Raw genomic sequence first — 24,202 nt, forward strand, 5'->3', positions numbered from 1 at the left:
GGACACACTAGGGACAATTTAGACTCGCCAATGCACCTAACCTGCATGTCTTTGGACTGTGGGAGGAAACCCACGCAGACAAGGGGAGAACATGCAAAATCCACGCAGGGAGGACCCAGAAAGCGAACCTGGGTCTCCTAACTACGAGGCAGCAGCGCTACCCACTGCACCACCCCTATCACAATACAAGAAATGCAAAAATACCTTATTTCTTGAATATTAATAATATAACTTACAAAGAGCTAATACAGAGAAGTGATATCTTTAAATGGACTCAACATAATAATAATTCTTGTATAAATAAATTCAACATGCAATGTTTACAGTAGATCAGGGATATGCGGTCAGTGGAGGCAGGTGAGCGTCATTATGAAAAGTAAAAAAAACTAAAAATGATAACATAAAATAAATTTGTCCACTGGTCTGTGCTATAAATTTGTTTTCTGTATGACTCCAATAGTTTTGATCCTTTTTGTAGTCAAAATCTCTCACTTTGCGCATTTCCTGTTCAAATACAGGAGAGAAATGTGAGGTGCGGCAGCGACGAACCTCACCTAACCTCGATCTGCGCTCTCCCTCACACACTGGGTTGATGCATCCAATTGGCATGTGCCTGTTGCTGTCTCTCTGTATGTCACCAATATAATGTTTGCAGACACGTTTATTATACACCCTGACTTTCCACATTCTGGCTAATATCTTTAATGAATGTGTGTGACATATTTAGTCTTGCTGATCAGACATAAAACTCCAGTGAAAAGGCACAAGGTGAGATAGGCAGTACTGTGATGCACCGGAGGTGGCGCATGTGAGCCCAACAGGTGCTTGTTGCTGCTGTTCTTCTATGCAAAGGCGCCAATAAGTTAGTGATGTCAGAAAGTCAAGTGCACTGCAGCTGTGTGTTTATTTTTATGTTTTGCTCCGAATAACTTCTAAAATGGAAGATTAAGACTTTTAAAACTAAAGGAAAATAAGGAGGACTGATACAAGAAAGTGACAGAGATTTTCATGGAGTAGGATAGGCGCAAATAAATATTTCAATTAAGGTCAAAACTGAAATCCGTTTTTTTACACCACTCTATACTTTCATTTGTATTGAATTAGTATGAAATGTGAAGTTGCAATGGCAAATTTAGAACACATGTCGGGTGCAGAGCAAATGCTCTTTTTCCGCTCTCTCTTGCCGATATAAATGTAATGTTCTTTCTTAGCCAATTATGTGCCTTACCTACAGTATGTGTGTGTAAAGAATGCTGATAAGATATGAAACACAGCCAGTAGTCAATGTGCACACTGGCTGACAACTGAATAGTGAAAAAGCTACTCTTTGGGTTTCATATATTTGTAAACCTGACTCTAAAGGAGTCTGTGCCTCACCAGCCATGAACCTCACCGCACGTCTCTGCAGTAGATGGTAAAAGACAGAATATCTTTGGGTCAAGAATGAAACAAATCAAAATCTCATATGGATTCTCTCACAAGAAGGCTATTTTGGGAACTTACCTGTAAAATGCTGGGTTGAAGGCATGAGTTAACAAAGGTGAAGACTAGGATCCGATGTAATGCAGTGAGACAATCTGCCAGGTCACAACTTAGGGTAATTAGTGGAAATTTCCTGGGTGTGCTTATGTGTGATCAAAGCCATTAAACTGCTGTGTCAAGCATGTAAAACATGAAGCAGGCTCCGGGTAAGACTTGCCAATGTCAGTGCAAATAAACCAATCATAAATGGCTTGAATGATGCCACATAAAAGTCTACAACTGCTTCAATGGTGTTCCTAAATGATGACATAAGTTTGATTGCTTTAAAACATTAGCTATTTCAAAAATATCTATAAAATGTTAGTAAAAATGTTGTGTTGATTGCTGCCGCAATGTGGCTTTACAATGGGAGAAGCATTAATTCATCAGGCACCACTTGGTATAGATCTTTATAATTAATAGGCTTCTGTAATTATTTAATCTGTGCACATATTACTACCCATTAAATGAACTTCTACTGTAAGTCTTAGCTGGGTGTGTTACCATACGGCACTATAATGATATCAATAAATACACGTCCGATAGAGATACCACATCATTTTATTCATTCTGCATTTCCTCAGATGCCCAATAAACAAAGTACTGCCTAAGGTAGAAGTATATTCCTGAACTCTGTATGAGGTGACACCCACATCAAATTTTTTTTTGTTCCAAGTTTGGGTTTACTGACTCACATCAGCAAATGCCTAGGTGTCATTTCCGAAGCGACCATCTTAGCAGGTGTCTGCCTGTGCTTTCGGTTTGACTGCTCTGTGGTTTCAAGTCTTTGCACATACTTGATTCACACAGCTCTTGGGATCTGAGACCTACTGACAAAGCTCTCAGAAAATATCGCTGTAATAACATAAGCATGTGAAAAAAGTTAATCGCTATCTGAATCACAAAAAATACTGATAAAGAATAATAAAAGAGGGAGGAAGAGCAACATGAGAGCTACTTTGATGGAAAAGTGTGTAGTTAGTAGTGGAACAGAGCTGTTTTAGTTTCTTAATAAAAAGAATAATTTATGTAGGTAACATTTATGTAGGCAACATTTTTCCCACATCCTCTGCTGGTTGGAAAGGATAACACCTTCATAACTTCAGAAGACTATATATGAACCCTAAACCAGTTACTGTCTACTGTATAGGCAGTTTACCCATCCTCTTCAAGTCTTTAGGGTTTCACTGGGGATTCCAGTTTTTCTCCAAGATCTCTAAATTCATGCAGGTTCATTTAATTCATGATTCTAAATTGGCCCAGTGCAAGTGAGTGTGCCCTGTGGAGGACTGGCAACCTATCCAAGGTTGGGAACACCTTGTGCTTGATGCTGCCAGTATGCCGTAATTAGTTTAGAGAGGCTCAGGACATGTATACATGGATAAATTAATGCTTTAGGAGGAGATATTAGTCTCTGTCGCATGATTTGCAGGGTGAAGTTGATTGTTTTTATCATTATGTTCTATTAAATGAAGGCATAAAAATGAGGAGTAACCAGCAATGATGCCAGGTGCAATAACAGTCTCAGAGAAAGATTATTATCCACTCATGACTCTCTCATTAGTCTTTACAAATAAAGTACACATAGACACATGCAAGGCCTGTAACTATTGTCTCACACTGTGAGCAGAAGAAATCCTTTTAAACCCTAAAAATAGTCTAAGACGATACAATTTCCACCTTTTTGAGCTTATTTGAAAGATTGAAGTCTCTAGTTTAATGAAATGTCAGAACACAAGATTAGTTTTGGCTATGCTTATTATTATAACACTTTGAACCTTGTAACAATAACATTTTTTGAAGGCACATCAAATAGACAGTATTTAAAATTTTTGGTTTAACACTGAAGTAATATATTTTCACTAAAGTGAAGGCATATTGTGGTGGTTTGGTTCTGTCTCCACTACTGACCCTGCATTTTTCTTTATTGGTTTTGCTCTTTTTCATTTTCCTTAAATTATTCCCGTGTGCATTGATTTCTTGTTTAGTTTAATTAATAAGGGGAGGGGCTTTTAGTAATATGGCAATTAGAAGTTGTAATCAGAATATAAGTTTAATATGTCACTGATCTCTGTGCAAATATTTTAAATCTGCTTTTCTTTTCTTCTCACATGTACAGCTAACATAAAGCTAGATTTAGTACAGGAGCCCAGCATTTAGAATTGCTAGGCAAGCATCTTAAGACAAGACAAGTTAAGGACAACTGCGAAATGAGCAACATGTACTATTTCTGGATCTTCTTTTCTTTGTTTGGAATGCCATGATTTACCTAAGTGGGGGCCTGCACATGAAGAAAGAGTATAAAGCCTTGGAACATTACCGGGCACACCTTTGAAGCTGACGGATGGATAGGAGATCTGACCGTGAAAATCCTTCCAGCACAGACTGTATACATCGAACTCCAACTTCGATAATAGTCTTCCGCATCTGTTATGCCGCGTACATCACCATTGAAGAAAGCTAAGTTATTTCTCATATGTGATTTCTTACTGTTGTATCACTAAGGGAGGAGTATTGCCTTTTAATATTATATCTGTATAGTTTCAGGTTATATAACATGCTGCAATTACAAAAGAACTTATTCCAACAAGGGAGCTAGCGTCCCCTGTTGGATAGAGAAGTCTGGTCACCTGACGGTGATATAAAGGCTAGAATTGGCTGTAGCTCCTCACTGTGCCATGGGTTAGCCAGAAATGTTGCCCCAGGTCGTGGGTATTTTACGGTTGCTCTCCATTGAAGGACATTTTTGATATTTTTGGAACATTTAAAGACATATTTTGAACCATTTAAAGTCAAATCCCCCATTTGGACCTGTGCAGGCCAAAGCCTGCCTCCAGAGTGTGGAAAAGTGTCAGATTGCCTTGGGTGAGGCCTATTCTTGGCAGGCTTGGAAGGTCCTGGTATGATTTAAAGGTCTTTTAGGAGGCTTAATACCGTTTTGCCATTTAGTGTGCTGCACATCATAACATTTACAGCCCTTTGGTCTACTTGTCTAGGTCTATTTACAGCCAAGACAATGCTGGATTGGCCTTAGGACTGTCCTTGAATTGCACAGCCAAATCCCAGATTTAAACCCCACAGAACATGTGTGGAGAGATCTGAACATAGAAATTTACAGATGCTTCCCATCCGATCTAATGGAACTTGAAAGAATCTACTAGGAAGAATGAAATAAACTGACCAAACGTAAGTGTGCAAAGCTTGTAAAAACTTAGAAAGGGGCTTCTACAAAGTACTGAATTAAAGGCCTGAATACTTACTGTATATGAATGAGAAATTTCAGTTTTGGATTTTTACACATTTGTAAACCTTTTTTGGAAACGTAGTATTTACACTTTGTCATTATTGGTTATCGAGTGTAGATTGAATGGCAAAAATGACAGCACAATAGAGTGTACAGAAAGTGAAAGGATTCAAATACCTTCTTAATTCACTGCATATCATTCTATCAGTGCAAAATATGGGCTGAGTCAAATTTGCTTTTATTTTAGCAGAATGCTCCTGAAGTTCATGTTCCACACGCATAGAAGTAAAAGAATTAAGATGGGGTGAGAGAACTTTAGTGTTGCCTCTTACAGAAAGGAATTGAGACTCTTGCAAAGATTATGGCACTTTGAGAAGATTGTCCCAGGAAATTCACAGGGTGTTCCTGCCTCCAAAAGTATTTTGGGCATTACCCTTTGTGGAAGCCGGCCCGGACACAGATAGACGGATACGTTTGTAACACCCAACACACGTTTATTATACAAAGTTCAGTGTAACACAAACCCCAAAAGTCCCCACAAGTCCAGGCCAACTCCAAAAATGCCTGTTCTTCTTCAGGCCTCCTCCAAGACCTCGTCTCTTTCTCTCCCGACTCCAGCCAACGGCCCCTTTTATAATCACCCGGATATGCTACAGGTGCCTCCTGGCAATCTTCCACCTGCACTCCCCAGTGTGGCAGAAGTGCCAGCTGTGCACCCAGAAGCACAAAGGTCTGGCGGAAGTGCTGAGGTCCAGGGCTCCCAAGGCATTAGGGCGCCCCCTGTCTGTGATCACGGGCCCCTACAGAGTTGAGCTTCAAAGCTCTGTACCCATGGCCCCCAAAGCCACCAGGGCGGTCGCCCCCTCGTGGTCTGGAGGAGGCGCAAGCCCTCCTCTGGTCCTCTTGGGCGTCCTGGCTGGGTAGCAGCCCCAGCCACTAGCTACACCTTTAAGTAGCCCTTTTGTGGGGCTTAAAACCATCCTTAACCCATTATTCCACTGAGTGTGCAGATGGAAGGTGAGTTTGAGACAGGAAAGAGAAAGAGGGAAATAGGAATGTGAGAAGTATGTTAGTGATGTTTGTGAGAAGGGGATGTGCACTAGTGACTCCATTTACTGAACAGGATTTCAACAGTGGAATACGCAGGCCTAGAGGTTGCAGGTGTCAATATTTTCCAGTAACTGTGTTTATCCATTCTGTATATGTAGATTGTTAAATGTAATAACCTTTCTAAATGTTCACTAGCATTACTTTGGGCTTGGTAACACCACAAAATTGGTCCTTATCATTCAAAAACAGGTCAGCCAGTAATGTCTGCTACATTTCTGCCAATATATCAGTCTTTTGCATTTAAAGTGCTACTTGAGTAAATCAGAATTTTAAGAAGAACTAGCATAAAATTGCACAACCTGGAAGCCTTTATATAGTGTCATGCACGTGTGCTTCAGAGCCATTCTCAGGGTTCTATAAAGATAAGCAATACCACCCATACTAGGTGGGGCTGCCATTGTTAATACTTTCACTTTCTGTCCACAGTTCAGGGGCTTCCTGACCAGGTGATCAGTGAAGTCCCTTTTGCTTCTGGCTTCTCCGTCACCCACCTGTTCCTGTCTCCCAGCATTAAAGAGACAGGACCAGCAGAAGTAAGTGCTTATTTCGTCTTGACTCTGAGGGCTTACCTTCTTTCTTTCACAGTCATGGCTGTGATTGTTGCGCCCACAGTGCTTGTTCTTTTACAACTTCTTGTCCTTCTATCATTAAAACGGGGTTGCCTCCTGACACCCCAACACTTTCGTTTTGAACCCATGTCTATTTCTATAATACATATACTGTGACTTCCACTAGCATGTTGCATTTCATACATTTTATCTTTAAGTCTTTAAACGTAAAAACATACCTGTTTTAAAAAATGAAAAGAAGGAAGCCATTAAATTCATTAAGTGATAAGTACATGTTAATTATCAAGCCCACTGTTCGAAAGCCTAAGTATCTGCCAAGTGAGCGAATGGCTCTGCATGGATTTCTGGCACAGAATCATAAGAATATTAAGTTTTTCAGTTATGCTGCACTCTTTAATACATAACCTTGAGAGCAGTGCCCAGATGATATGGTGGCAGGATGTGGAATGTGCTTTGAATGAAAAACACTTTTTTTGATGGAACTTATAATTGGCCTTTTTTATTTTGTGAGTTTATCAATGTGGTGAATCAAGTGCTTACATTTTTAGTAATTCTAGTTAACAGTATTATCATCTGTTTTCTCATTAGTAATTTCCGGTTTGCAGGAAGGAAATCAATAATTAAAAATATGTTAACCTAGCTACCATTTTTAGCTTCTAATGTCAAAGCTTTTAAAAGATTACGAATAACAAATCCTGTATATTTTTACATGCACACATAAAATATTTTGTATAAGTTTATACATCCACTTTTTCTTCATTCTAGGGTAATGGGGAGCTTTGGCATTTCCTAGCAGAATTTGGTGAAGGATAGGATCCAACCCTATGTGCGCATATACACTCATTCAACCATTTTCTGAACTCAGTTATTTTAGTTCAGAGAGTCTATGAAGCAACCAGTTACAGGGTGACAATCCGATCACGTAAACTTCCAATTACTAATATGAGGTTAATTTAAAGTTATCATTTAATCAAACTTGCAATTCTTTGGGATTTGGGAAAAAAAATTACCAAAAGGAAAATACCCAAAGACACGGAAAATGTTCCAACTCCATAGAGAAAGTGACTAAGTTGGGATTATAGCCATTCTCCTGGCAATGTGCAGTAATCAGAGTTACACACTGTGCCATATAATAACTTTAAAACTGTATGTTAAACCTACAAAGCAGCAAAGATGATTTAGAATGGAGTACCCACAGTAAACTGGTATTATTATTCACTTACTAGACTGTCAGAAGACACTGACAAATGCTTTGATGGGGTGACTAGTAAATGCACTTTACAAGCCATTAAAGCCTTTATTCTAAAGCCCATTTTACCAAACTCGGTCTTGGGGACCCCCAGTGGCTGCAGGCCTTTGTTCCAACCAAATTCATACTAAGTGATAATAACTGATCTCATTTAGTTAGCTGGGCTTTTTTTCTCTTCTCTTATTCTACATTCAGAAAAGCACAGCAGTATGATTTTTACTTTATAAGACACTAGCAGAATACCCGCGCTTCGCAGCGGAGAAGTATTGTGTTAAAGAAGTAATGAAAAAGAAAAGGAAACATTTTAATAATAACGTAACATGATTGACATTGTCATGAGTGTTGCTGTCATATATATGCCTGCCTAAATAAGTCACCCTCGCTTTGCTCTTACTTTATTTACCGTTCATTTAATCATGGCTATTGGCGGAAAAATTATAAAATGGAAGGAGGATGGCTTTACCAAAACAATTATTGATGGCGAATCGATTATTCATAAAGCTTGAATTGGTGATGTTTTTCTGTGTTAACCTCATATTTTTTCAGACTTCTTCTCAAACTAAGGTGGTGCCCGCGTATCGCAGCGGAGAAGTAGTGTGTTAAAAAAGCTAGAAAAGAAAAGGGAACATTTTAAAAATAACGTAACATGACTGTCAATATACAGTATTTGTTTTGTGAGTGTTACTGAGTGTTGCTGTCATCAAGGATTTGATTATCATTATTTCTTTCAATCAGGTTCGTATTTGTAGGATGTGTTGTGTTCAAGTTACATTCCGTGTTTGTCAATCGTTGTAAAGATGACAGGTTTCATTCATCGATTCGTTTCTTAATGCATCAATAAACAGCTCGTCTTCTTCTTTATCTGAGACCTGACACACTGCATGCACGGGTTTTTTTTACACTGTCTTCCTTTAGCGGGACATTGACTTTTCCAACGTGTGCTTTGTTTCCGCAGTAGTTGGATTTATGAATATGCTTGTATGTATGAGACGCTTCATATTTTTTGCTGCCTTTTCAATTGTGTAATTCGGTTTTTGTTCAGCGCTCTTTGGAACTGTTGCCTTTATCTGTGCACTGCGTCAGTTCACGTGAGCCACTCGGTGTACATGCATCGAAGGTTCCCAGCTGTGCTGGTGCCATCTCCTGCTATGTCCATGGCTGTATTTAATGTTACCTTAGTCCTGGCACTTAAAACTTTCTCTCGCAGTTTCGCTGAGTTTGTGTCAAACACCACCCTGACCATCTCATCTTCCTCTCCATAAGCACAGTCCTTCACCCGTGAATATTTACCCGTGGCAGTTTGCTATTGGATTGCCGCTGACGGACGGCCTTATATGGGTAGGCACTAAATTACAAACGCCAGCGGCAGCCTGTCTATGAACTTACTTTAAAGTGTAGGTTTACATCGTGCTTTGTTTCCGAAGTAGCAGAACTCATGAATATGGTTGTATATGTCACTCGCTCGCTTCTTATTGTTTCGCTGCCTTCTCAATTATATAATGCATGTTTTCTTCAGCGCTTTTTTCAGGTCTTCCTGGTTTTCTATGTACTGCGTGATTACGTGGGAGGCGTGATGATGTCACACGAAACTCCGCCCCCACGGCGTTGAAGCTCATCTCCATTACAGTAAATGGAGAAAAACTGCTTCCAGTTATGACCATTACGTGTAGAATTTCGATATAAAACCTGCCCAACTTTTGTAAGGAAGCTGTAAGGAATGAACCTGCCAAATTTCAGCCTTCCACCCACACGGGAAGTTGGAGAATTAGTGATGAGTCAGTGAGTGAGTGAGTGAGTGAGTGAGTGAGGGCTTTGCCTTTTATTAGTATAGATTTAGAAATATTTGCATTTTTTTTTTGTCTATAGCTTTAAATGCTTAACTCTTTTTTGTTGCTTTTTTATTTTTCCCTTATTCTGTTGTCTGCTCCCTTCATTATATCCTAATGGTGACAGTTAAAAACAAGCAAAGCAGACAGAAGAACAGCACTGAATGATGAAAGGCTGCAACCGCTTCAGCATCAGACCCACCAGTTAGTCAATAATGGAAAGTCAGAATGGAAATCAGGATGAACATAAATAAAAGGTAAAATAAATAAATAAAATTATTCACATACAACTGCTTAATTATTATTAATGTATATTGACACACTTACTTTTTTTAATTTCTTCATTGACCCCAAAGCACAGAAACTGGGAAATAACAACTCATTTAATTAGGTTTGGAGTCCAATTACAAACACAAGTTGGCTGGAACAAAAGCACGAGCCACTGTTCTAAGGTGTTACCAAAATATTCTAATACCTGTAACGGCGCATACATCTGACTTGAGCATTCATAGTTTTCATCCTCTTTCTCTGTACATTTAACAAATTCGTTTGCTCAGAGGTTGATGCGCTTGCTGCTTCCTGAGCAGCTCTTCTTTTTTTCACCCTAGCGGCTCGCTTCTTCTCTTCTTTCGTCTGCATCTTTTTGCGTTAAAACTGATTAAGTCAGTGTTTGTGTTGCAATTACTTAGTAGGTTTTATTTAATTTTTCACTTAAGTTGGCACTTAAGTCTTCAATCTGCCTCAAGAATGATTTAAGATATGAAGAGGTAGTTGAAGTAACGGCGAAGGTGGTAGGGATGAGAACAGCACCCGTACACATGTGCCAACTGGCTGCCCTGCTGGCCGCTGCTGAGAGTTGATTCTACAATTCTAAGTTGATTCTAAAATAAAATAAAAATAAAGAGAGGAATAACCTTGGAGGTCAATCATCACCCCAAAAGTGAACTGCAGACGTCATGTAATATATGTGTACCAAATGTCAGGTCAATAGGTCAAACGGTTTGCAAGCTACAGGTGATTTAAAATCCTGGACAGACAAATGAACAGCCACGGTAGCGTATTATATAAGAAGATAAATCAAAAATACAGTTAAACATAAAGATCAGGCAACAGTTTATTTACAAATGCAAATACCCGAGTTTGAACCCAAACCCAGGATTTAAGCACAGGGCAATGGGGCTGTATAATGTATAGAATTTGTATAGTATAAAACATTACATGAAATATGTTGGTAAAAAAATTAATTCATCTCTACCTGTAGATAAGTGTACTGGAAATTTAGAAATGGCCTGTCTTGTCTGCTGGCTCAGAACATATAACATTCTTCCCTTACTACTGATTTTTATTATCTCACAATCATTTGTCTCATCCATTGCATGAATCTGTTTTTTATTATTATATTTTTCTTGAAACACTGTTAAAGATGACATCGTTACACTTTCAATACTTGCTTAAAGAATTTTAAATTAGCTAAATTGCATTTTCAAGAGAGAACAGGATATCCTGCTGTTTTTGGTCTTGTGTTTTAAACCGAGTCAGCCACAGTCCTGACGTCAGTCGGTACAGCAAAAATAGCATCAATGAAATATGACATCTAAGGAGTGCTCCTATGCTAATTTTTTTGTTGTTCATTTTGTAGATAAAGGCATCGATCTGGCGGTACCACAAAGCAAGAGTTTGATGCAACATTAAAAAACACACTCCTAAATATCCTGAAACTTCCACCACCACCACCCTCTGTGCCATTTCAATAAAAAGTCAGCACAGCACCTTGGAGAGAATGCCCATCATGTTCAGAAATAAATGACATGCTCTATCAGTGTGAAGCTGTCAGCGGTAGCTGTTCTCTCAGATAACACAGACGTAGGTCTGATCTTCTCCCAGCATAATCACTCTGCCACAGCTGTCTCCGTCTGTCATTTTCATGTGCAATCTGTGAAATCATCTCTACCATTAAAAACAATCATGTGCTCTTTGAATAGCATCTCTCTCCTTGAAACAGCCCTGGCTTGTGCTTTTGATCACATTGAAATGAGCTGCGTCAAGAGTTTTTCTCCAATGCAAATGATGCAGTCACATTCAACTTTCAAAAAGCATAATTAATCAGTTTCTAACTAGTCTGTGAATTGTTCAAACATATTCATCAAGTTTGTTTTCATTCCTTGCGACAACTCAGAGCAGCTAGTTTGATTGCTGATTCAGAGGATTACATATTACCTGATGAGGAAGAGTAAAGCGTTCATCTGACCGCCTGAAAAGATGCAGTTTGAACTCAGTGGCAGTTAAATATGCTTTAAAAATACTGGAAAAACATCAGAAAGGTTTCAGCTTCTTCTTTTCATTTTATCAATTCATCAACAGTTCAGCATTTTATCTGCTGTTTTCTGTTAAGAGATAAATACATTCCCACCATTTAAAAATGTATTGTCTTTATTTTTGGCAAGAATCTGAAGCTTTGCCCATCCTTCAATCCATCTATCCATTTCAAATCTGATTAATGTAGTTTAGGGTTGAAGGAGTGGAGCCTGTCCTTGCAGAAATGGATACAAGATTGCAATCAGTTTGGGATAAGCACCAGTGTAGGTTTAGTTAGTTAGATAGATAGATAGATAGATAGATAGATAGATAGATAGATAGATAGATAGATAGATAGATAGATAGATAGAAATAACTTTATTTGTTCTGAGGGGGGGAATTTGGCTTTTTACAGAAGCTCCTTAAATAAATAAATATAAAAATAGGTAGACAGATAAATCAATAAATATATATGCACTTTGGTCTGAACACTCACCAGAATGACTATAAAGCAAGAGAATTAAAAAGAAAACCAGCTCTGACTTGGCATTCCCAGTCCCAGTGTGTCATTATTCAGACGTTTTGCTGTTGGTATAAAGGAGCCCCGATGGCGTTTCTTCACACACTTCTGCTGAATAATTGGATGGCTGAAAGTCCTCAGTGTTTGTATGTCATAGAGAGGAGGTGCAGCATTTTTCATAATGCCACTCAGTTTTGCTTTAATTCTTGTCTTAACTACTACCTCCAGGGGGTCCAGTGTGTCTTATAACTGAGCTTGCCCTTTTAATTAGCTTGTTGATTCGGTGGGCCTCTCTTGAAGTGATGGTACCAGCTCAACACACCCCAGCATAAAAAAATCACACTGGTCATCACAGAGTTATAAAAGATGTGAAGGATGTCACTTTCCATATTAAAAGAATGCAGTCTAATAAGGAAAAAGAGCCTACTGTGTCCTTTCTTATATGGTTCTGTGTTCCGAGACAAGTCCAACCTGTCATTAATGTGGACCCCAAAGTACTTGTAGGAGTGAACCACCTTTACATTCACTCCTTGAATAGTGACCAGACATTGAGGTTCTTTGCTGCCATGAAAGTCAATGACCAGTTCCTTGGTTGTGCTGATGTTAAGTTGCAGACAATTCTCTTTGCACCAAGAAACACATTTTTCCACCTGACTCCTATACTCAGTCTCATTCCCTTAATCACTATTATCATACCAATTTTATATTATAAATAATTTCCATCTTTCTTCTAATTGCAGAGTAATATGAAATTAATATTTTCCCACAAAAGAGGCATAGCTATACCTTGTTTCTTTCAAACAGTTATCCACAAAAAGAAGCAGCAATCTAAACATGATAAGTTTCAGTTCTTGGTATGCCAGGCTGAAAATCACTACTTGTACACTAATGATGGCAATGCTCGGATACATGCGATTCTTGGCGATTATATAATTTACAGATAGATAAACTTGTTCATTTGTGTTATTTTAAAACATAATTAAGGAGTGAAGTTGCTGTATTGAGTGCTGTAGCTTTCTGGGCTACACAACTTTATCTTTAGTTGTGCAGGTTAAGATGGTCATCTTTCTATGGGATGGAACTAACAAATTATACTTTTGAAAACCAGTAAATTTCCCATACATGAAGGTCCCCTTGGTGAAAAAAAAACCATTAAATATTATACAATCCATTCTCTATAAATATTAAGTTTACAAAATGTGTTCCGTGAAAAACAGCCATTTTGTCCAGACTGGATCCCAGTCAATTGCTGCTATGACAGGTAAACACTGCCCCCTACAATCCTTAGTTTTAAAAAGCAGATAAAATAAATTAGTAGACAGACATTTGTAAATCATTCATCCACATTCTAAGAGTTTCCATTTCAGTACAAGGTATTGAGAGTCCTGAACACTATTCAGGCAGCATTGGATTTGATATGGGAATGTGCTATCTACTGTGTTTGTACAGACTGTTACTTATACATACATATATGCAGAAAGATTTTTATATGTACTGTATGTATATTATATATATGTATATTATATATATATATAGTTTTACATTATATATATATATATACAGTACAAATTATCTATCAGCTTTTTCTTAATGATTGCTTTCTATAGTATATGATGTGGGAAACAATTTTGTAAAGCATATTTTCTGTCTGTTATATTTTGAAATGAAACTTAGTACACATGACCCCATAAAATGCATTTATTTAATTTGATATTAATTTATTACTAACAGACTTTCAATTTTAATCATCTTATTCATGCTAAAACCAGACCATTTTTTAGAAAGTGCAAACAGAACAACTGCTTTTACCTGATATACTTCATAAGCATATTATAGTTGTGAATCATCTGCCTATTCATTCATTTTCCAATGCAAAATCATGAGGTGCCAAAGCAAATCCTGGCAATAAACACTGAATGGTCTGAATGGTGCAGTACATAAGTGCACCCCCAGGCATACATAAAGACAGGCTCATGGGCCAGTTTAGTGTTACCTTACAATATAAACAGATGTCTTTGGATTGTGCAAAGAATCCTACATGAACATGCATACTCAGACACCCCAGTGCGAAACTGCATCAGGGTCCAAATTCTGTGAGGTGGCAATCTTATTCACTACACAATATTGAACTGATGTGTTTACCACAATATTACAGCATAGCAATGAAGAGCAAATGCACCGCAATAAACAGAGTGTCAGTACATGTCTCTTTGGTAATCAATGCATGAAAAAAGTATTAGACAACTTGACTATTTTCTCTATTAACACTCAATTTTGACACCAAATCTTTTCAAGTTTTCAACCAAACTCTAAAATTAGATCAACTACAACTGAGTGAACAAAGAACATTTGTATTTCTGCTTATGTCATTTATTGGGTGAACACCTTCTGGCACTGCCTGAAACAATAATGGCCCCCCTTACAAACACCAACTGGTTTTACCATCTTTAACTACACACCCACTTCCTATAACTCCATATCAGTCCTTCACATTGTAGTGAAAATGTCTACTATTCCATGCAGAGATTTTTAAACTCAGAAACATTTGAAGGTTTTTGGACCTTGACTGGACCAAACAAAAACTTTAATTTGGCTTCATTTCAGTGGTTCTGATTAAACTTGCTTTTGCATTTTTGGATTGTTTTCTTGCCACTTGGCCCAACTACTGTTTACCTTTTCTCTTTTGAATTTTCTAATACAAAGCAAAATTCAAACTTCTGTCAATTACGGCAAGACCTCTTGGTCCTGAAAAAAGTTCCACTTAACCCAAATGCCTTGGGCATCGTACGGGCACTTTTCATGAAATAAGGTATAGTAATTTATGTACTACTTGGTTAGCAGTGTTTTCCTGCTTTGCTACCCTCTGTTGGATCTTTGTTTTGCCCAGTTTTGCTCTTATTTTAGAATTCTTTGACAATGTGTGTAATTCCTTGGATTTTTTTTTTGATCCTTTATGACTTTCCGCTATGATAACAAAATATTTTTAGCAGCTTGCCACCCTTTGGAAGATTCGTTGCTGTTACAAGTGTTTTCTGTTGAGAAATGTTAGCTCTTACAGAAGTTCAGTGCAATATCAGAGCCATCTAGACAGACAGAAGTCAACATTTTTTTCCATATCTTCTGAAATTTTTAATCAAGACTGGCTGGACTCAATCTCTAGACCCGAATTATTCCTTTAAATGGATTGATTTTACTAGGGGGCACAATTATTTTTTCACATTGTGAAATGATTGGATATTTTTGCTTAATAGATAAATTACATACATTCAAGAAAAGCATTTATTATTATCTAATACTGGATTTAAGTTAATAATGCTACTAACAGGGGAAACTAGCAAATGGAAAAATAGATCACACTTACTGGCAGTTTCCAGGGAAGTGTGATTGTACAGTACATTAAGAAATATATTTCTTCAGAATGATCTTTTAGACCAGGGATGTGCAGATTTAGTCCTGGATGGCCGCAGTAGCTGCAGGTTTTTGTTCCAACCCAATGGCCTAATAAGGAGTACTTATTGCTCTAGTAACACTTCTGCTTCACTTTAGTTGTCTCTCTCATTTAACATTTTGAATCCTTATTGCTTATTTTAGTCTTAAACAGCTGTAGTCTTGGTTTTATATTGCCCTTTATTAGCAATAAGATGCAAATGACAAAAGAAACCAGCATTTCTCCATTTAACTGGTTTCCATTTATGCCTGTGTGGATTTATCATGCACTATTGGGTTTAATTAAATACTTGGAAGGAAAGTGAAAAGAGAAAAAGTGAAGCATTGAGAATAACTTGTCTGTTTTAGACCTCAAATCCTTTGGATGGTATCCTTAGAAAGGAAAAAAAAATCTAGGATATGAGAATGACTTGACATGGCAGAGTTAAAGCATTAACAAGCCATGAAATTAAATAATTGACAAGGATTGGTTTTTAATTAAGCAACTGGGTTGGAACAAAAACCTGCAGCCACTGCGGCCCTCCAGGACTGAATCAGCCCACCCATGCTTTAGACTATCTTTACTGTGAATACCATTTTCTATAGATGTTCTATGTAAAGTCAGTATATTCAATGAATTTTGTAACTAGCATTCATCACACATCAATGTTAGATGACGGCACCTCAAGTAATTTTCAGAAAATGACATTTAAAATAAAAACCAGGAGTGCCGAGGAGTGTTTTGGAGCTGCTAACCCAAAGTGGTTACGATAATGGGAAGCCCTCTATGTGTGCCACTCACTGTATGCTCTCTGCCCAGTGGAGAGTATGTCCGCAGTTAACAGTTTTGATGTCTTATAGTCTACTTGTTGAGGTTATTAGGATCAGTGCATTTGCTTTGCTCTGCTCTAGGCATCCAAAAAAACAAAATTCAACAAAGATCAGCCTTCTAAACCAATCAGTCTCTTACATCATTGAATCTGACTTCAAAATGAATCAAGTGAATAGTATAAATGGAATACTTTTAGTGCATTTATAGTGTGCAAAAACTTAAATATATATCAAGTGAAATAAACACATACTTCTTATAAATAAAACTGCAAAAGCTACCTTACTTCTAATATTGTAGACCTTAAATGAAATGAACAGCTTCCGATGCATCTAATTATATACTCTTATGGCGTTGATAGGAATAAACCCTGCCTCTTTGGAATTGGATACAAACAGAACCTTCATGTGTGGCTCTGAATATCATCAAATTATGTATTCAGTGCTGTGGGTGCTATTGAAATATGTCAAAACTCTGACTTTGAAACTTTGTGTAATTAAAGCTTTGTCACAATTTAGTAAAACTAAAGAATGGCTTAAAGAAATAGTTTACCTGTTTTGAGATTCTAATGCAATACTGCCCTAAATCAATATTTATTCAATAACTATTTTAGTGTATCCAAGCCAGAAACATTTACAACAGACAGAGCATTGAAACAGGGTCCATACTGGATGGCTACATTCTTCACAGGTCTAAACTCAATTCATTTTGAATGACAGCAACCTGTGGACAGGTTTTGATGTCGTATATACACACGAACACATTATGGACTCAGCCACTGAAAGTCCTGAGTGTTTTAACCTCTACTTCAGCTCCCACATTGCAAGTCTGCAGGGGTAAATGTAAGCCCTCTCCCCAAAGGCCAGCTCAGCTCAGGCTGCACTCTTTAAACACAGCTGGACAGCCATCTCAAACCACTCACAACTGCTGCAAAGGGGTAATTGTCTTGTAGGATTAGCACAATCAAATATTACAGCAAAGACTTACCGATCACAGTCGCCACGCAGGGTGTCCCCAGCCCTCTGCAAGAGACAGAAGAAAACAGCACTGAGAAGGGTTTCACAAGTTACTCTTCAGAGAGCAGCCCACACTTCCTTTGTGAAAGATACTGTTCACTCAGTGTACAGGAAAAATGAAGTCACAATGTCATCAAAGCTGCAGTTAACCGAATAGTTACATAAATCATTTTTCTTGTTGGACAAAATGACTGTATACATTTAAGTAGCAGAATATACAGCATCTGAGGATCTGTATTTACTTTTAAATACACAACTTGGCATTTATACACAATATTTCCAAATTATTCACTGGTTTGGTGCTTCAGGGTTAAATATGATGATAAACTCATTTTGTTTGAAACATGAAATGAGAAACGATATGTTAATCACTTTTAAGAATGTAGATCCTGAATTAATCAGCCAGTGCTTGGAATGCTTTTAACATACTGAATGAGGAACATTACATTTACTGTTGATATAATTTTAGTAGACTCCTATCCAAAAAGCAATGCATATTAATTTGAACACTGTTAATTTTGGTAACCATCAGAGTGAGATCAAAAAGCACAGAGACTAATGGAAGTTTACTGAATATAATGAGCCGCTTGGCAATTCCTCAAAGTGGGAAGTGAGCCATACCATGCAGGATGCAATGCAAGTGTGGGTCATATAATTGTAGTAGCTGAAGGACCATTTCTTTGTGTAAGTGAGATCAGCTATCAGTGGAAATCTATTGCCAGGGAAAGGATCAACATTCCACACAGACTGACAGCAACGGGCCCCAATATACAGTAGATCTACTGCTTAGGGCTCCCAAAAGGCTTTGATGATAGTGGTAGATGTCTGACCCTTTGTTGGTAGTGTACAATGGAAGTACAAAAAGAAATAAATTGGGATAAGCTGATGGGTAGACTCATACTGGACTGCCAATACTGATGCTCTGTGCAAGAGAGGACAGAGCCGACTATACTTCCTTAGAAGGTTGGTGTCCTTCAACATCTGCAATAAGATGCTGCAGATGTTCTACCAGACGGTTGTGGCGAGTGCCCTCTTCTATGCAGTGGTGTGCTGGGGAGGCAGCATAAAGAAGAAGGACGTCTCACGCCTGGACAAACTTGTTAGGAAGGCAGGCTCTATTGTAGGAATGAAGCTGGACAGTTTAATATCTGTGGCAGAGCGACGGGCGCTAAGCAAACTCCTGTCAATCATGGAGAATTCACTGCATCCACTGAACAGGATCATCTCCAGACAGAGGAGTAGCTTCAGTGACAGACTGCTGTCACTGTCCTGCTCCACTGACAGACTGAGGAGATCGTTCCTCCCCCATACTATGCGACTCTTCAGTTCCACCTGGGGGAGTAGATGCTAACATTATTCAAAATTATTGTCTGCTTTTACATGCATTTTTATTACTCTTTTATTTAATATTGTTTTTTGAATCAGTATACTGCTGCTGGATTATGTGAATTTCCCCTTGGGATTAATAAATTACCTCTCTATCTATCTATCTATCTATCTATCTATCTATCTATCTATCTATCTATCTATCTTTTAACTCAGTGATTTTGAGGACTTGCATTATGTGTATTAGCTAGGTGTATCCAGCAGGGGGCATTAGCTCCCAGGGAATGAGTTCTTTTGTAATTGTGGCGTTTTACATAGCCTGAATCTGTACAGACATAATATAAAAAGGTGATACACCTCCCTTAGTGATACGGCGGTAAGAAATCACATAGAAGAAATAGCTTTGTTTACTGATGGCTTACGCTGCATAGCAGACAAAGGAAGCCAATGGCAAGAACTCAGTTTGGGAGGTGGGGGCCCGATGTGTAGAGTCTGCCATTTTCATTGTGTAATGGAAGGATTTTCAGGATCGGATGACGTTATCTTACATCAAAGGTGTGCCGGGCAATGTTCCAAGACTTTATACTATTTCTTCACAAGTAGGCACCCACTTAGGTGAATCATGCCATTCCAAATAAGGCAAAAGAGGATACAATTTCATGCTGACTTTGTCACACAAAAATAGTAAACAATGGTCCTCAGTCTGACTACCCACTTCGCTGTTGTCCCTAACTGTCTTATGGTCAACCCCTGTGCTAAATATGGCTCTGTGTTAGCTGTGAATGTGAATAGAAAAAGGCAGATTTATAAAATATATTTACACAGAGCACATTGACATATTAAACTTATACACATATTACATTAGGTCTTCAGAGCTGAGGGTGGAATCAAGATGTAGACTAAAGAAGCTGGTTTCCTGTATTGAACATATTGTCTAGGTCCATTGGAGGTCAAATGACTGAAGTTGGATTAAATGGGGTCCACTAAATGAATAAAGAAAGAGTGTCACAGGAAAATGAGAGTCAGTGAGAACAGAAATTGGCACAATGAAGGAATCTGTCCAGCTTAAGCACAATGACATGCAGTATCTGCAGAAAATTAACAATGTATGCCAACGCCAACTTGGATTTACGATTGTAAATCAGGTAGAAGGCCAAGCAAACACAAGGAAGCCACAACAACCAGCACCTGAAATTCAAAATATAGAGATTTTCATATGTATGTCAGTAGTGAGGTGTTGTTATTTTAATCTGTCATGTTTTTAATTTCATTACATTTGCTTTATTATCTTTCTAGTCCATGTGTACTTTTAGATGCCCATTAACGTATATCAATAAAATTTTTAAAATCCATCAGAGTAAAACTTTTCTAGTTTAATTGACTTGTAAGAATACATCATTGAGAATTTGCATTGAAATTTCATTTTGGCCAGTGACTAATAAGTATGTCTGAAGTTGAGAAACCATAATCAGCTGAAGCACTGCAAATTACAATCAATATTGTCCCATTCTTTTGCTTAGACTTGCTTCATTGTGTGCTTGCAGTTGTCTGTGACAGAAGCCAAGAGGTGCTTCTTCTTATCAGAGCACTAATAGAATACAGGTACATTCTAATAGAATTCCATTGGCAAATAATTAACAGGCCGTCCAGCCTGACAAGCAGAGTACATGCTTTGAACAAAATAACAAAGGTATCATTGGCTTCACTAAACACTTGCTCGTCTTGTTGGTCCTAAAAGAGGTTTTCAATCAATCAGTCATTATTTTATATAAGTGCCTTTCATAGGTATCATTGTCACAAAATACTAGATAAGAATGAAGAACAAAGCAAGTGAATGACTGCAGGAATTAAGTAGATGTTGTAAATTTATTCTTTTTAAGGAAACACTTATTCCTAAACTTGGTCACCCAGGGCTGGAACTTGGAAACACTCACATTTCAGGACAATTAAATCAGATCCACTGGACTCTGTACTAAATCCACATAAACACAGGGAGAACATGCCCATGCAAGACAGAAAGCAGCTTCGCCATGAAAAGGACTGAGGCTCCAAGCCCTGAGAGGGAACCATGCTGTCTGCTCTTGAACCGTATCACCCCAGTGCATATTTTGTATATTTCTGTTGTATTTATGTTTCTGGAGAATGTAGTCATGGATATTATATATAGGTCAAGTACTTTCTGCATGTTTTGCCTATGAGATTTCAGTTTTCTACCTATAGTCCAGGGATGTGTCAGACATGACATTCTACTGTCCAGAATGGAGAACATGCTGGGTATCTCTGGCACTGCCCTCCAGTGGTTCCTGACTGATAGGCAAGAGTTGTTAGTCTTGGCAACAGAAAATCCAGCTCGGCGCCAGTCACACAAGGAGTTCCACAGGGCTCCTCTTCTCTTCTGTATTTATATGTTTCCCCTTGGCCATATTATTCGTAGCTATGGACTGGGCTATCATTTTTATGCAGACGATACTCAACTCTACTTCAATGTTAAAAGTGGAACTTCATCAGAGCTTTCTCAACTCACAACTTGCCTTAGTGAAATTAAAAGCTGGATGGAGCAGAACTATTTAAAATTAAATTGCAACAAAACTAAACTCCTGCAAATTGGGACTAAAGTGCAACTTAATCAAATGAGCTCCTTCCCAGTCAATCTTGGCGGTGATATCATCAGTCCTGCCTCTACTGCAAAGAATCTTTGTGTCATTTTTGATTCCTCCCTTTCTTATTCCGCCCACATAAATCACATTAAGAAACTTTCTTACTTTCACCTCCATAACATATCCTGTGTTTGCTCCTTCCTCTCCTTTTCTAATGCTGAGAAACTTGTCCTTGCTTTTATCACATCCCGCATCGATTATTGTAACTCGCTCCTGGCAGGTGCCCCTTCTAATCTTATATCACAGCTCCAACTTATTCAAAACTCAGCTGCAAGAGTCCTTACTCGAACCAGCAGCAGCGAGCACATCACACCCATCCTGCTCCGTCTTCACTGGCTCCCTGTGTCTTACAGAATCAAATATAAAATCCTACTAATAACCTACAAAGCCTTAAATAACCTCGCGACTACATCAGTGACCTTCTCCATCACTATGTGCCTGCTCGCTCACTAAGGTCCTCTGGATGACAATCTTGTTGTGCCCCACACTAATCTACACTCCATGGGTGACAGGGCCTTCAGCTGTATAGCACCCAGACTCTGGAATGACCTACCAAAATTAATCAGGTCAGCTGACTCCATGAATTCTTTTAAAAAACAACTCAAAACTCATCTGTTCAGGAAGGCTTGTAGCTCTACTTGACTTCATTACCCTTCTCTCAGTTTACCTCTGTGTCAAGATGCTCATGTAACCGGTTCACCGACAAAAGAGCGATAGACATATGCGCCCCGACAAAACCGCGACGGACAAATGAGCGGCAACAAACCCGCTAACTGGTTTTCAAGAAATGCGCACGGACAAAATCGCCACGGAAAAATCGCAAGAGAGGCCAAGAGAGTGGGACGCCCTTGCTGCAATTCTTCCTACATATGCAGGGCGTGATCTTAAGGACTATCTGCGTGCCCTGCTGATGGCATGCCGCGTCTCATAATATTGACTTCTAAAATAAACATTATTATATATGCTTTAAACTTGTAATTCATATTTAATGAAACTTTCGCGATTTTGTCGGCGCGATTTTGACGGTGCGTTTTAATCGCCGCTATTTTGTTGGCGCGTGTATGTCTATCGCGCAAATATCAGGTCACACATGTAACCTGTATGTGTGTGTGCTAGAACATTAATTATGTTGTCTGTTAGGCTTTCTCTGAATTTACTGTCTTAATCTTCATTTATTTATTTGGTTTGTACAATGCTATATACTGTATACCCTGCCATTCTTTCTTATATTCTGTAAGTGAATTGAGCATGGGAAAGGCGCTATATAAATAAAATGTATTATTATTATTATTATGTGGTATCAGATTGAAAAGATCCTGAACCTCAGGGAGTAGGTGCCCTTTGATGAATATGTAATGTTCATTTTACCTCTCAAATACATCCTGGATTTCCTTAAAAGATTAGTAATTTTTGAAAATGAACTGATAAATGGAGCCACTGCAGCTCTTTTTTGATCTAATAATAGGATTGCTCTAGAATCTGTGACAAGCTGTAAGATTAATGGAAAAGAATTGGCAGGGAGTGGCACTCCATCAGCTATATCTAGTAATTGAAACAATGCTGAGATGGGCAGAGGACCTTGACTTATTAGGGCACCAGTCTGTTAAAATACTGTCAGCACTGCTGCCATTAACATTTTTACGGAGATGATGAATGAACGTACTACAGCTATATACTATAGTGCACAGCTATGCTCTAGGTTAAAAATAGTAAATATTTAAAGGAAATCATTACTTCATTCTGTCAGTTTTTCTAATTCAAAATTAAGAACTACCAGGTGTGGCATTATAAGCCGAAAGAGGAGTTTCTTCTGTCACTTTCTTTTACAATGCGACCATTGTGCATGCGGCTTATACAAAAGGTGACCAAAAATCAGTTAGCCCTTGAGCATGAAGCATGCTATAAGATATATGATATACACTTAAGTAAGAGTAAAGTGCATGTTTTTGGTGCTGTCTTTGAAGAAATGAATATACTGTCATTTCCCAAATATTACACTTTTTTATTTTTAAACCATTACTAACCCTCCTCTCTTCTGTTTCTCTTCTCAGTATTTGATGTGGTATTTGGTGTCACTGCTCTGCTTCCAAGCTGTTCTCCTACCTATGGAAAAGTCAACTTAGATAATGCAGCATTGCAATCACTCTCTTCAGATTGGATGACCCAGCACAGACTCTATTACAGAATGCTCAGAAGGAGGTAGACAGCTAGTTGGACGGGGTCTTCAGGACTGTCACTATGCCTAACGTTGTCTGTGACTTTCTCTTCTCTCAATTTTCATTTTGATTACCTTCTTTGTGTTTCTTTTTACAGATACCACATTACTAGAGAAAGCAGTGTGAGCTGGAATTCCATTATTCAAATGAGCAGCTTCAGTGCCATCAGCAGAGTAGCCTAGAAAAAGGGAGAACTTGTCATAGCCATGGAGTTGCCATCCTACTGTGGCATTATTTTTTCCAAGGATAGCAGGCTAGCTAAAAGAGTCATAAAATGAGCAAACACTGCACAGTGCTACTATCTCTCATTATATATGTGAATATATTAATGTATATCTCACATATATAAATTTATATGTTAGAAATTGCTCCGCTCTGGGGTCCTCACCTTTCTATTT

General features: G+C 38.3%; 1 protein-coding gene across 2 annotated transcripts in view; it reads right to left on the reverse strand.

Annotated features, from left to right (window-relative positions):
- Positions 1-24,202, reverse strand: part of si:ch211-26b3.4 (connector enhancer of kinase suppressor of ras 2) — a 615,118-nt gene that overhangs the window by 101,039 nt on the left and 489,877 nt on the right. For both annotated transcript variants that reach the window (XM_039765942.1, XM_039765943.1), the window contains exon 13: positions 17,577-17,611. In XM_039765942.1, coding sequence (XP_039621876.1) covers positions 17,577-17,611 — 35 coding nt within the window. The remainder of the gene's footprint in view (positions 1-17,576; positions 17,612-24,202) is intronic.

This window comes from Polypterus senegalus, chromosome 10 (genome assembly GCF_016835505.1).
Source record: "Polypterus senegalus isolate Bchr_013 chromosome 10, ASM1683550v1, whole genome shotgun sequence".
NCBI classification, from domain to species: Eukaryota; Metazoa; Chordata; class Cladistia; order Polypteriformes; family Polypteridae; genus Polypterus; species Polypterus senegalus.